The following is an 11,794-nucleotide window of genomic DNA, read 5'->3' as shown; positions in this document are numbered from 1 at the left end:
CACTCCTGGTCTCTTTATGCTACTTTATGCAGGTGGGTGAAAATGAAGAATGTGGCAAGTGTGTCCTAGAACACTCAGAGGATTGACAGACACCATGATGGGAACACCAGCTCTCAAAAGACTGCTGTAGTTAAAAGGCCACCATAAATGTATCAACAGGGGATTGTGTAGGAGTTAGAGGGATGCAGAGACTTTATTTCTATAAAGACTTCCAATGGAACCACTGCCAAATGTTTCCCATTTTGATGTTCATTGTTTGAAAAGAAAGTTAATGAAAGTTCTGGAAGGAGTTCAGAAGAGAGCTGTCAGAAATTGTTTTAAGGCTTAGAATAAGAAATCAATCTATTTAAATCTTAGCCAAAATGTAACTTGACCCTACTCTCTATACTAAAAATACACAGTGAAAGTATTTTGGATAATAGATAAAAGGGATCTAATGAAATAGGTTACAGTAAGATCCATTGAATTGAAGCTAAAGCTCATCAAATTCAGTCTAGGATTAAGCCACTGCATATGAACAAAGAGCACTAACTTTTGGAACAACTACTTGTAGTCCAGTAGAGATATTCTATCACATGAAATCTTTAAAGCCAAATTTATGCATGTTTTTCAAAGATATTCCCAAGCTTAAAACAGAAGTTCCATAATGCATGGTGCAGAAGCTGCTGAGCAAGGTTCTTTGATCTGTGCTATGCAGGAGGTCGGTCTGGATGATCGCAGTATTTCCTTCTGTCTTTAATCTATTGAAGCGCATTATGACAAGCTTAACATGTATTTACAAGTTTCCATCTAATTAACAGAATGTAGGAGAGTGCATTTATAGAAAAACAATCAAATATTTTTAGATACTACTGTACCTTTAATTTATTAGCTTTTGTTAAAAGCATGTAACAATCTAGAGGATATAAAGAATAATTTACAAAAATATAAATCTTGGTTATTTTATTTTAGTATTTCAACATATTACTATACTGTATGTGTTATTCAGAGAATATGTTTAACAACCTGAAATTATCCAGCAAACCAAAACTGTGGGATATTACATGTCTTTTGTAGAACAAATTATATATTAAGGAAGGGTAACCAAGAATTACTATATTAACATACTGTTTATATGAAAACTTATGCAGTGAACTATACTTGCATCCTGAAGAAAATATACATTTTAAGCCCTTTATTACAGCATTTCTCAGTATAAATATGCATATTAAAAGTATGAGTATTTTAGGCAAAAACTTTTGATTTGTGTACAAAAGTGATATTCTAAAATAAGCCTGCCTTTGCAAGTTCACTTCCCATCTTCTTGGTTAACTGAACAGATAAAATAGTCAGAAAATAACATATAAAAACATATTTTAGTCCTTTGATTATGGAAAACTTTACACTTGAATTTCTTTCTAAACACCAGGTATCTTGGCTAGGTGGGTTAGGAAGGTATCTGAAGTACTGAATTCCTGGAAGATGAATATGAAAGACAAATGATGACAGTACAGCATCCTTCAAGGCAAACACGTGCATTGTTTTAGTCCTTCCGTGTGCTTTCTGTAGAGGAATTGGAGGCTTGCATCGCTTCATCAACACAGGCGGATTAATTTCTCCTTCACAGCTTCCCAGAGCGGTCAGGCAGGATTTGTAGGCCTTGCTAAAGGTGTCTTTGTACGAACTTATCGGCAGGCACAAGTTTCAACTGACATATTGGGATACACCTTTAAAACAACATTTTTGTTCTCATCTAAGAACAGGACACTGAGTGAGCTCATTTTGTCAGGAACACAGCAGGGTTCTGGGATGCCAGGAATGATTCCAACGGCTTTTACGATGCTCTGAATTGTAGCATGATTTGATGGCCGGACAATCTAGAACAGAGAAGGAAATAGTTACAGCTTCACTTATGAGCAGTCACTTTCCTAGGTGCACTTGGTTTAAGCAATCAGTTTCCTATATGAACTTGGAAAATCACAACAATTATGCAGTTGTTTGTTTCTCAATAAAGCAAATACGTCATTGTTTGAGTTACAGGGCCATGTAGCTCAGCCAGTCCCTCACACTTCCAGCTTTCCTGAGCTGGATGTATCCAACAGGTATTTGGTGTTCCTTAGGCTACCTTCATAAATACCAGAGGAGGGCACTGGTGGCACAGCCAGCAGCCAGAGGTCTGAAGAAAAATGTCCCTGAATGTACCTGCTACATGCTGGAGGCAGACATGCAGAAGAAGAAGCCCAAACTGGGGCATCGTTCTCAGTTGCTAGATGCTATATTTTGTTTTCTTAACCTCTTGTCTGACTTAGAAAATTTGCTACGGTAAGTATTTCCAAAATAACTATCCCTATGTTCCAATAGAATTTTTTCTCATGTATGCTAACCTGAAATTAGTTACTTTTTCCTGGAGTGATCACTCTCTTTTCAAAGAGCAGAGCACTCCAGAAGTAGTGTACACAGGAGAGAGTATAGAATAGTCAAGCACCCTGACAGGGCCTTTCTGATCATAACTGCACGACAAATAGTTAATATCTGTGGTCTTTGTGTCCCTCTGCCTTCATCACCAGGCTTTTTTAAAAGGAAAAAGGCTGGGAGGCTGGGAAAAATATGAAGTGAGGATTCACAGCAGCTTTACATCTATAACCTGTTTGGGGTTATAGCCACAAAAATCATGGTTTTCCATTTCAACATGAAAAATTATGCAGACCATGGATAGAACAAAGGAGGTGTTTTTAGGATAATTCAGTTTTGAAACATTTGCATTAACTGTAACATATCAGCAAATCAAAGGCGTTCAGATCTTCCTTAATGAAGTCATTATAGGGAGTAACTATGAAATCTGTCCTTGACTCTTCAAGACAGTGTCCCTATGGCCAAGTCCCAACAAGTGACCAACCCTGCACAGTGCCTTTCTGTAATTAGCATGTTAGCATAATTAGCAGCAGCTTGCCCTCTCTTGCTCTCCATCTTTAGATTTCAAAGCTGTCCACAGCCAAGCAGCAGTGAGGTGGTCTCAGCTGCTGTGTGAAGTAGAAATCAGTTTCTACCCATGTTGGTCATGTCAGCATATGCGGACTGCAAGAGAGAAACAGGAGATTTGAGTGTTTAAGCAACTGCAGAGTATAGAAATTCAAAGAATCAGAGCTTCTAAAATTAAGTTCTTAATTTAGCCTTTATTAAAAACCTCCTGAACTGTTCCTAGCACCTGTGTTATTTTATGTTGTTATTTAAAACTTCCACAGATCACAATGTGCTACTGAAACAGCATTTATTGCCCCCATTATAGCCACCACTGCCCTCATGGCCAGTTACTGACTTACAGGATTCCTGGCTATGAACCTGCAGAAGATCCTACAAGGATCTTCTCCCACTGTGCAGCCTCTAATATCTGCAAGGAACAAAGACATGTGAACACAGTCTATCTAGACTGAGCAGCTGTTTCCCAAGACAACAACACTAATTATGTTTTAAATGCCTGAATGTGGATATGCTATGCAGAAAAGTGCTTAGAAGGGAAAATGCTTATGATAGAGCAGTACTCTGTATGGACTCTGGCTGCCTGAGCCCTAAATCCACAGCAGAGCCAGACAGCACACCCATCCCACATCTAGCCAGGCTCTGAATTTTTCCAGCCCTTCAGGAAACCTGGCATCAGTGCTCAGTGATCATGGGCTAGGCTTCACATTTAACTCTGTCCCAATGTGCTAAAGTAGAAAGCTTGAAATAATTAGTTGAATGCCCAGTAATAATGACACTGAGGGAGTGCTAATGTTTTAAATGCTGGCTGCTAAGTTATATACAACACACCAGGTTCTATGACATGCAGGACTGGAATTTATTTGGTGAATGCAGCACTGCAGCCAGCCATACATATAACCTAGCGTCCCTCCTCACAGTTCAGGAAATAGTAAATTAACTTACTATGAGAAGATTTGTACCTAAGCTGTTGAGTATCTATCTAAATCAAGACTTGAAATTATTAAAGTGGATGTGCACAATGATGTACTGATACTAAAGAAAAAAAAATTAAACCTACAATGTGATGATACCCAACATGCCAGGTATGTAATTCTATCTCCACAGTTCTAAAAGGGTACTTTCGAAATAAGGCGTCTGTTGTCAATCATAGGTTGACTGTGCAGACCAAGTCTTTATGAATAGTTTTAATCAGGCCTTTGGTACTCTCCTGACTTACAGCATATGTGAAAGAACAAATGCTTTCCTCAGTAATATAGAGCAATTCTCATGCTCTGAACTGAATCTTCATCCATGCTGGCATCCTCTCTTTCTTCCTTTTGAAGCAGTCATTAAAAAAAGCTACAGCTTTCAATCTGCTTCTTTTTTTCCTCTGTTTAAAATACAAAGCTAACAAGTAGTAGACCTCTTTCAAAGCAAACTCAATCAATGAATGTGAACGATTTAGTTTCTCTGGTGTTTGTGTTTGGTTTTTTTTGGGGGGGGGGGTGGATGTTTTGGGGGTTTTTTTTAAGTTGGTTTTTTTTTCCCTTATTTCGGTTTTTGGGCATCAAGATATTAGTGAAAGGGAATCATTATAATATATCAAGTAATTGCTTATATTTCTAGATAAGATATTAAGTTAGGGAGCAATATAAGCTTATTTAACTATTCAAGCTAGCAATGGATCCTCTCTCTTTTGGCCCTACCAGCTTTTGTGTAATGCTGTTTTGCTCACAAGAAGCCAGATGTGCTAAATGCATCTTTTTTGAAAGGTGGACTTGTTGTTTGGTTGGGGATTTTTTATTTCTTGGGTTTATGTTGTGTGTGAATAGTGCATTAGACTGTGAGTCTATGGCAAAGGACCCATATTCCCAGACTGTCTTTTGTTTTGGGTAAGTTAAATGGTGATTTTGTTGCATGATCAATTTGTGTTACAACAAAAAAGTGAAGTTGTATGTGAGTCTGTGCAAGCTTTAATTTTTGCCAGACCATGTGTCGATTTATATACACCTGGCTCAGCATTGGCCAGCTATCCAAGAACATGTGGTCTGATTTGTACACCCCACCATGAAATCTGGATTTCCACTGTTCCTGGACTTAAAACTAGCCTACATATCTACTCTTCCTGGAATTATACTACTTGTTTCAACACAAACATACATCAATCTCCCTGGATGTAAAGTAGGGCAGATTCCTGTCTCAGAGCCTTGAAATTCTGTGCTGTACAGCACTATTCTTTGTTTATGTGCCAAATGACCACATACAAAAATGTCAGTCGAACAAATAATCAGGCCATTTGTAGGCAGAATTGCAAAATAATTACAGTTTCTAAATATGCAGGTTATGCAGCGCTTCAGATCCTCCCCTCTACCTTTACTTGAAAGCCTTATAAAATCCTAAAAGTTCTTGTCCAGCATAGGATTACCAGCCTTTCTACTTCTTGCCATAGAGCAGAGTGGGAGTGAGAGAAATGTTTATCTCTCCACTGGCAAATTTCACACTGCTTCTATAGGAGGAATTCAGTATGCTTACTTTAGAGTGCTAGAGCCAATTTTGTGGCACTTCTAGAGATATAAGGTAAATCAACATTTTTGTTCCAGAAGGATTATCTAACATTTTTAGAATTTAGATACACAAATATCATCTTAAACAGTATTATTGTTTTCAAAAATGACAAGCAGTTTCCTGAAGTTAAAAATACTTCAGTGTAACTACTCTTTATTTTTCTTCTGAAGCGTTACAAGTGGAATCCAGAAATATGCTGATAGAGTAGCTTGTTTTAATATTAGCATATAATACTTCATACTTCTGTCACTACGATAAAGCATTTGGATGATTTAGTGTGTATAACCATATTTTCATAAGCTACAAAAGTCTTTATGCTATGGTTTCAAGTTGTAAGATGAGAAATTGTAAGATAAACCTGAAGGTTTTTTCCTACTCTTCAGATTGAATTTGAAGGGAAGTGGCAATCTTTCTGCACTCTGATGGCTAAATTGATGGAAACAATGTTGTTTAAATTCTTTTGGTCAAGGCAACAAAACACAATGAAAAAAGGTAAAAATCTAAAGGAAATTCCAATTAAAGAAGTACTTGGATAAGCAGAACAGTAGGCCTACTGTTTACAAGCTAACAAGAATAAAAAGGCATACTACCTTGGGCATTGGAAATTCACATGCACCTGCACAGTAGTAAGCATCGAATGACTTGGGAGATATGATCCATTCATTCCAGCCAATATCAGCAAAGTCAACTTTCATGTATCTTCTTGAACAAATCCTTGGCTCATTCCATTGTTTTCGCCTTGCTTTCTTCATCGTTTTCTCATCAAAATTTAGCACCTGAGACTTTTTAAGTGTTTCTGTATTTTCTTGCCCTTTTCTCCTTCTATCTTTGCGTGAGGCTTTTGGTTTCAAGGATCTGTAGGCATTCTCCCATATGTCATGTTTGTTGTATTTATTGTTGCTATAATCTACTTCTGGCAACTCATTGTTCTGAATAGAGCTGGCGAGGTACGTATCCCTCCTAACTCGAGTGTCAGTAGAAGCATTAGGGGACAGATTTGGGTCCCCGTCATTGGGAGGGAATGGATCATAACGCTGTAGGGTGCCTGCCACACTGTTAGGTTCAGAGATTGCAAGATCATTGGCATAAACTAGTATGTAAGGCAAATGGCTGGCAACTTGCTCGGGGAAGCCCTGGTGCTTCTCCCCAGAATCAAGCTCAGCACAGAGAATGAGCTCTCCAACTCGTTTTGATTCTTTTACAATGTGTGAAATGTCCTTTGCATGCCAAGCCCCTCGCCTTTGAAGAAGCACAGTGATGTTCCCTTTCACCAGTCCATAGGCAGAATTCTGGTGAATGCTTTGGAACACCAGGTTGAGCCGTAGGAGTGGAGGCAGGTGAAGGAGGCGGCAGGATGAGTTCTTGGACCGTTTACAAAACACCTCCCGGTGCCGAGGGCGTTTGTCAGCATAGAAGTGAAAAGTGGCAGCAAGGATCATTTCTGAATCCTGCATGGATGTCAGATTGAAGCAGTACAAGGGCTTCTGGGCCAGGAATTCTGCAAGAGAGCAAGGAAAACATGGATGTATATATGAGACCAAAAATGGTAGTCAAATCTTATTTCCATTTAAGTGAATTAACAAATTTTGCTTTTCACTTACATCAAATAATTTAGTATAGTGAGCTTGCCACTTCAACTATGACTATGATGACAACTAGAACTATGGTGAATAAGAGGAGGAAAACAACTTAGCTATTTAATAGCAATATTACAATAGCATTGAGAGTGTCCAACACATTGGGCATCTTTTGTACACGAGGGATAAAATTCTTCCCAGAGATTTTTAGTTGCAGACTGCCTTTCATTCTAGGCAGACAAGAAAAGCAATCCTTGATTGATTTCATTCATAACAAAGGCTCAGAGAAGCTGTCAAATTTTCCTGCAGCAGGGCTCAGAGAAATACCTTGCTGAAACCAGTACTAGCAGAAACCAGGTTTACAGTTAATATTCAAGATTATCTAATCTAAAGGTGACTGCAGACTCCTGAAAGATGTCTGGGTCTCCAACTCTGTGGGCAACAGCTCATCATCTGTAAGTAGTGCACATGAGACATTTCATAAGGGGCCTGGCATTAAGCAGTGTGACACATTTTGGGGGTCATTACTCCTCTGAACAATCCTCCTTTCCAGTACACATCGTGTAGGAGCTTTGTTTAAAGCACTCTAAAACAACCTTGGTTTCTAAGGCTTGTGTTTAGATCTGCATGAAGTTAGTGACAAATGCAATTGAACAGGAGCTGACTCTCAAAATTCAAACTCCATTTGAAGCAGCTTCTTTTTAGCTAATTGAACAGTTTGTGCTTAGCTTACATACGTGCTCTCATTTAGAGGACAACGAGCAATTTTACACTGATAACTGCTTACACCATGTTTATTTAAACAGTAGAAACCTCTCTTAGTGTGTTAAAATATAACCCCATCCTAACATAAAAAGATGATGCCTTTATAGTCTATCATTGTGAAAATTGCCTTTGTTTTTTTGCTAGCTCAAAAGTATGTAGGAAGGTGGTAGCAGAACCAAGAAGTGATTCCTGTTCTCCCAAGTTCATACCACTACTTAGTGGTGCATCAAAGGATTAGAGTCTGTAAATTTGCAACTTTAATCAACCCAAGTGGACCAACCCTTTGGCAGCCCTGTTTGACATATCTTAAAATTCTCTGGCAGAAGGAAGTAAAAAACACCCCAAATCAAACAAAACCCAACAAAAGCAACAGCTAGGCTTCCCAGAAACATTTAGGTTTGTTTTTCAGTGCACTATGGATGATGAGCCACAGAAATTATGGCAACAACAGAAAGGCAGTACTGTTTACTGCCACTTGTTGGAACATTCTTTCTTTAAAAGTTTCATTAGAAAGAAGGAAATGAATAATGCTACACCTTACTAAATTGGTGGTTGCTATCCCAGTTAGTGCTGGATTGAGCCATGATTTGGACAAAAAGAACAGTAGATTAGGATGATCATTAATCCCAAACCCACATAGGCAATTTTGGAGTACAAATGCTCAAGTTCAAATGTTCAAATGCAGTTTCCATCTACACCATCTGTATTTTGTTCCTGATACAGTGAAGTGGAACAGCTTCCACCGATGTGATAAGAGCCTATTTGTTTCTGTCAGTTCAGGCACGACAGGACTCCTATTTGCAAGCTTTTAGGCAACACTAGTCATTTGTATAGGTGCTCATACTATGAAAAAACTTAAGGGTTTAGATTTTATTCAAGTCTTTGAAGCACAGAAATTTCACAAGGCTAATATATGATTTCTCAGGCCAAGGAAGAGAGTAATTATAATACTTTCTGTAGAACACTAGGCTTTATTATTGCATGTTCATTTCAGAAGGCATATGCTTCTAAGAAGACGTCTATCTACTGGCTCTCTCTCCCTGAGCTGTGTACAGTTGAATTTTTAAATATTTCTTTTAGTAGTAAAATGCACCATCAGCTCTGTAGTTACTGCTGTGAAGCACAAGCATTGTTGGGACAAAGACTTTTCACACACTAATGTCTCAGGGTTTCAAAAGGGAAGGTAACTTTGGGCCTCTCTGCCTTGCTTGCATGATCAGACAAATGAGCGAAATAATATTGATTTGTATTTGGTCAGCACAGTCTACCTGTGGGTAGAAAATGCTGATATTTTAGTTTTTTGAAACAGAATTACAACTTAGACTACTTTGATGCAAGTAGTGTGTGCATCAGATTATTTGAAAAATTAAGAAAAAGAATATAGTGCAATTATTGCCTTGTCCCCAAATCCCTCTTGTAGTCCAGGGCCTTATTTGGGTGACAGCCAGTATTAGCTGCTCAGTTCACAGAAAAACTTAAGTGTTAACAGGAGGTCATGGAAAACCATCCACAGTGGAAGCTCCTTCCTAACCCCTACTGTAGCAGCTAATAATGATCTGGAACATGAAAATTTATTTTTCTCCTAAGTGTCTGCAATTGCTTTACATAATAACTCTTCGATTTTTAGACAATTTCATTAGCCACTTACTCTCCCCTGGAGTTTCCCCCTCCTTGAATATGATTGCTTTTTGGTATTACAGTTGACATAGGATAGAAATTAAGTTGAGGTGAACAAGAGAACACGAATTATTGTGCAATATTATAGTAAGCATTCCCTAAACCACTGTATGCTGCATTGTACTCTATACATGAGACTTAAGTGGAGGAGAAATAGATTAATGCAAAATTTGCTTTTGTGAGTTTCAATCCATCTGATTTGTCTAAATAGAATAATGAATGCTTCTGACAAAGTAGTAACAACTAGATTCTGGAAACTCATGCAGTTCTTATTTTAAGAACTAAGATCTTAGTTACAGTCTGTAAGTGTTAACCAAAGAAGGAAGATGTTTTCCAGAAAAGAGTTTGCGTTTCCTTGGCAAAGGATAACAAATGCATGGACTATCAACTAGGCAAACGTCCTTTTTATTATTTGACGTGATATTGGGATAATGAAAGTGTAATAATGAAAGTGTAGGAAGGACAAACAATACGTATGTTTCTCCCCCCTTATAATCAAGCCAAGTAAAACGGGGGAGAGCGACGTCAGGTATCTGTCTTGTCAGGTTTATGCAGTGCAAGTAATTTAGGATGCCGAGCAATTTTCGGCGGTCCTGTAGGCGGCACTCTTCCTAGCAGGAACTTCTGAGGCTGCCAGAGGAGCCGGGGAGAGGACCAGTGCCTGGAGCACTCGCTACGAGGCTTGTGCTCCAAGTATTTTTGAAAAGATCTTTCGGCCCAGTGCGATGTGCGCTGGGAACGGCGCTTCTGTTGCGGCTGGTTTGCATCCACAGCAACGGAGACTTTCCCAGGGGAGGTGCTCTCCGGGAAGGGAAGGGAGCCAGGGAAGGTGGGAAGCCTCGCAAAGCGAGGGGCGACACCCTGTCCGTGCAGGTAGCAAGGGAGCCCCAGCATTCACCCAGAGCGACACCGCCCGCAGTCAGTGACAACCTCGACGCAAACCCGTCACTTTAAAGCGAAAGAGGAGCGAGGGGGCTCCGGCGGTGTCCCCCGCGCCCGGCCCGTCTTACCCGGCCTGGCTTTGAAGCTGCGGACCGTGTTGCCGTCGCCGGGCCGGCTCCCTTCCCGGTTGTACTTCTCGTAGAGCTTAAGCATGTGGACAGCTACCATGTCCTGAGCGACGCTGCCCAGCCCAGGGGGCGGCGAAGAGCCGCGCCGGGGGTCGCGGCCGGGGGCGGACGAGGCCGGGCCGGCGGGCGGCTGGACGGGGCAGGCGGGCGGGCTGCCGGCGCCCTCCCCCTCAGGCGAGCGGCAGCCCCCATGGCCCAGGGCCCACAGCAGGAGGCAGCAGGTCAGGCGGGCGGCCATCGGGGGATGCTGCGGGCGGCTGGCCGGGCGCGGAGCGGCGGCGGCTGGGTCGCTGCCTGCGTCTGGGTCTCCCGGTTGGCCCTGCCGCACCGGGGCGAGGGGGCGGCGGGGCCAGGGAGGAGGAGGGAGGGTGGGGGCGGCCCCCCCCCCGCCGCTGATGCCGCCTCCGCCGGGCCAATCCCCGGGCCCGGGGGCGAGGAGCTGCGGGCCGGGGGCGGCGGAGCGGGGGCAGCTCCAGCGCTCCGGCTGCGGGGGCTGCGGGAGGGGACGCTGCCTTTCTCCGACGTGGGGCTTCCCCGCTCCTTACAGCGTAGCGGGAAAAGGACCTAAATTAATTAGCGGCCAGCTGCTGATGAGAGACACATGTCACCGCCGCCGCTGCGGCATGGGGCGCTGCGGCAGGACGGCACCTTGGCTGCCTGCGCCGGCCGGGAGGCGGGGGGGATTGACAATAATTTCTGAAAGATAGAAGCGATAGATAGCAAGCAGGGCGGGCAGGCGGTGAGGGCACGGAAGGGTGAGTGGCAGGCAGGGGCAGCGGCAGCATGACACGGAAAGGGTGTGTGATATACGTGCCGAAAGTGGAAGAGTCTTTGCTGTTTCCCCTTTGCTGGCAGAACTGACAGTGCTGTCTTGTGAAGGCAACGCTGTGAATAGTGTTCATTTCAAGGACCCCTGAGAAAAGAGAAGTCCCCGTACTCTGGAAGAGCCAGTGTGAGCTAGCCGGGAGTGCAGCAAGGGTCACTGATAATTCCCAGCAGATACTTAAATGGTCGGGGTTAAAGGGGCTGTGCATGGGTAAACTTTCGTCATTGGACTGTTTCTGTGTGTGGTTTGAAGGAGGAGAATACTGGTGTGAATTTCTGAAGGATTTACATGGCTTAGGTCGGAGGGGGTTGACTTCAAAGTGAATGGTGCGTGTTGCACTTAGTCTTCATGTGACACAGGTAGTTCTGAATCATAGT

The 11,794-nt window shown here is 42.0% G+C and overlaps 1 protein-coding gene across 1 annotated transcript; it reads right to left on the bottom strand.

The window, feature by feature from the left end:
• Positions 1 to 927: 927 nt before the first annotated feature.
• GDF10 (growth differentiation factor 10) lies at positions 928 to 10,854 on the bottom strand. The gene is made up of 3 exons (XM_054277219.1): positions 10,532 to 10,854; positions 6,093 to 7,000; positions 928 to 1,856 (listed from the first exon to the last, which is right to left on the bottom strand). Exons 1-3 carry the CDS (start codon positions 10,827 to 10,829, stop codon positions 1,665 to 1,667), a joined length of 1,398 nt encoding a protein of 465 aa, XP_054133194.1. The 5' UTR covers positions 10,830 to 10,854; the 3' UTR covers positions 928 to 1,664.
• Positions 10,855 to 11,794: the final 940 nt, after the last annotated feature.

This window comes from Melozone crissalis, unplaced genomic scaffold (genome assembly GCF_028551555.1).
Source record: "Melozone crissalis strain CALT ecotype California unplaced genomic scaffold, PUWL_Pcris_2 ptg000019l_1, whole genome shotgun sequence".
NCBI lineage: Eukaryota > Metazoa > Chordata > Aves > Passeriformes > Passerellidae > Melozone > Melozone crissalis.
Note: the sequence above shows the minus strand (reverse complement) of the source record. Positions and strands in the feature narration are given on the sequence as shown.

Coding starts and splice junctions, on each gene's coding strand:
- GDF10 (XM_054277219.1), bottom strand. CDS start 10,829: ATGGCCGCCCGCCTGACCTGCTGCCTCCTGCTGTGGGCCCTGGGCCAT. Junction 7,001..10,531: donor CAGCTTCAAAGCCAGGCCGG/GTAAGACGGGCC, acceptor GCTCTCTTGCAG/AATTCCTGGCCCAGAAGCCC. Junction 1,857..6,092: donor GTGAATTTCCAATGCCCAAG/GTAGTATGCCTT, acceptor TCTCTGTTCTAG/ATTGTCCGGCCATCAAATCA.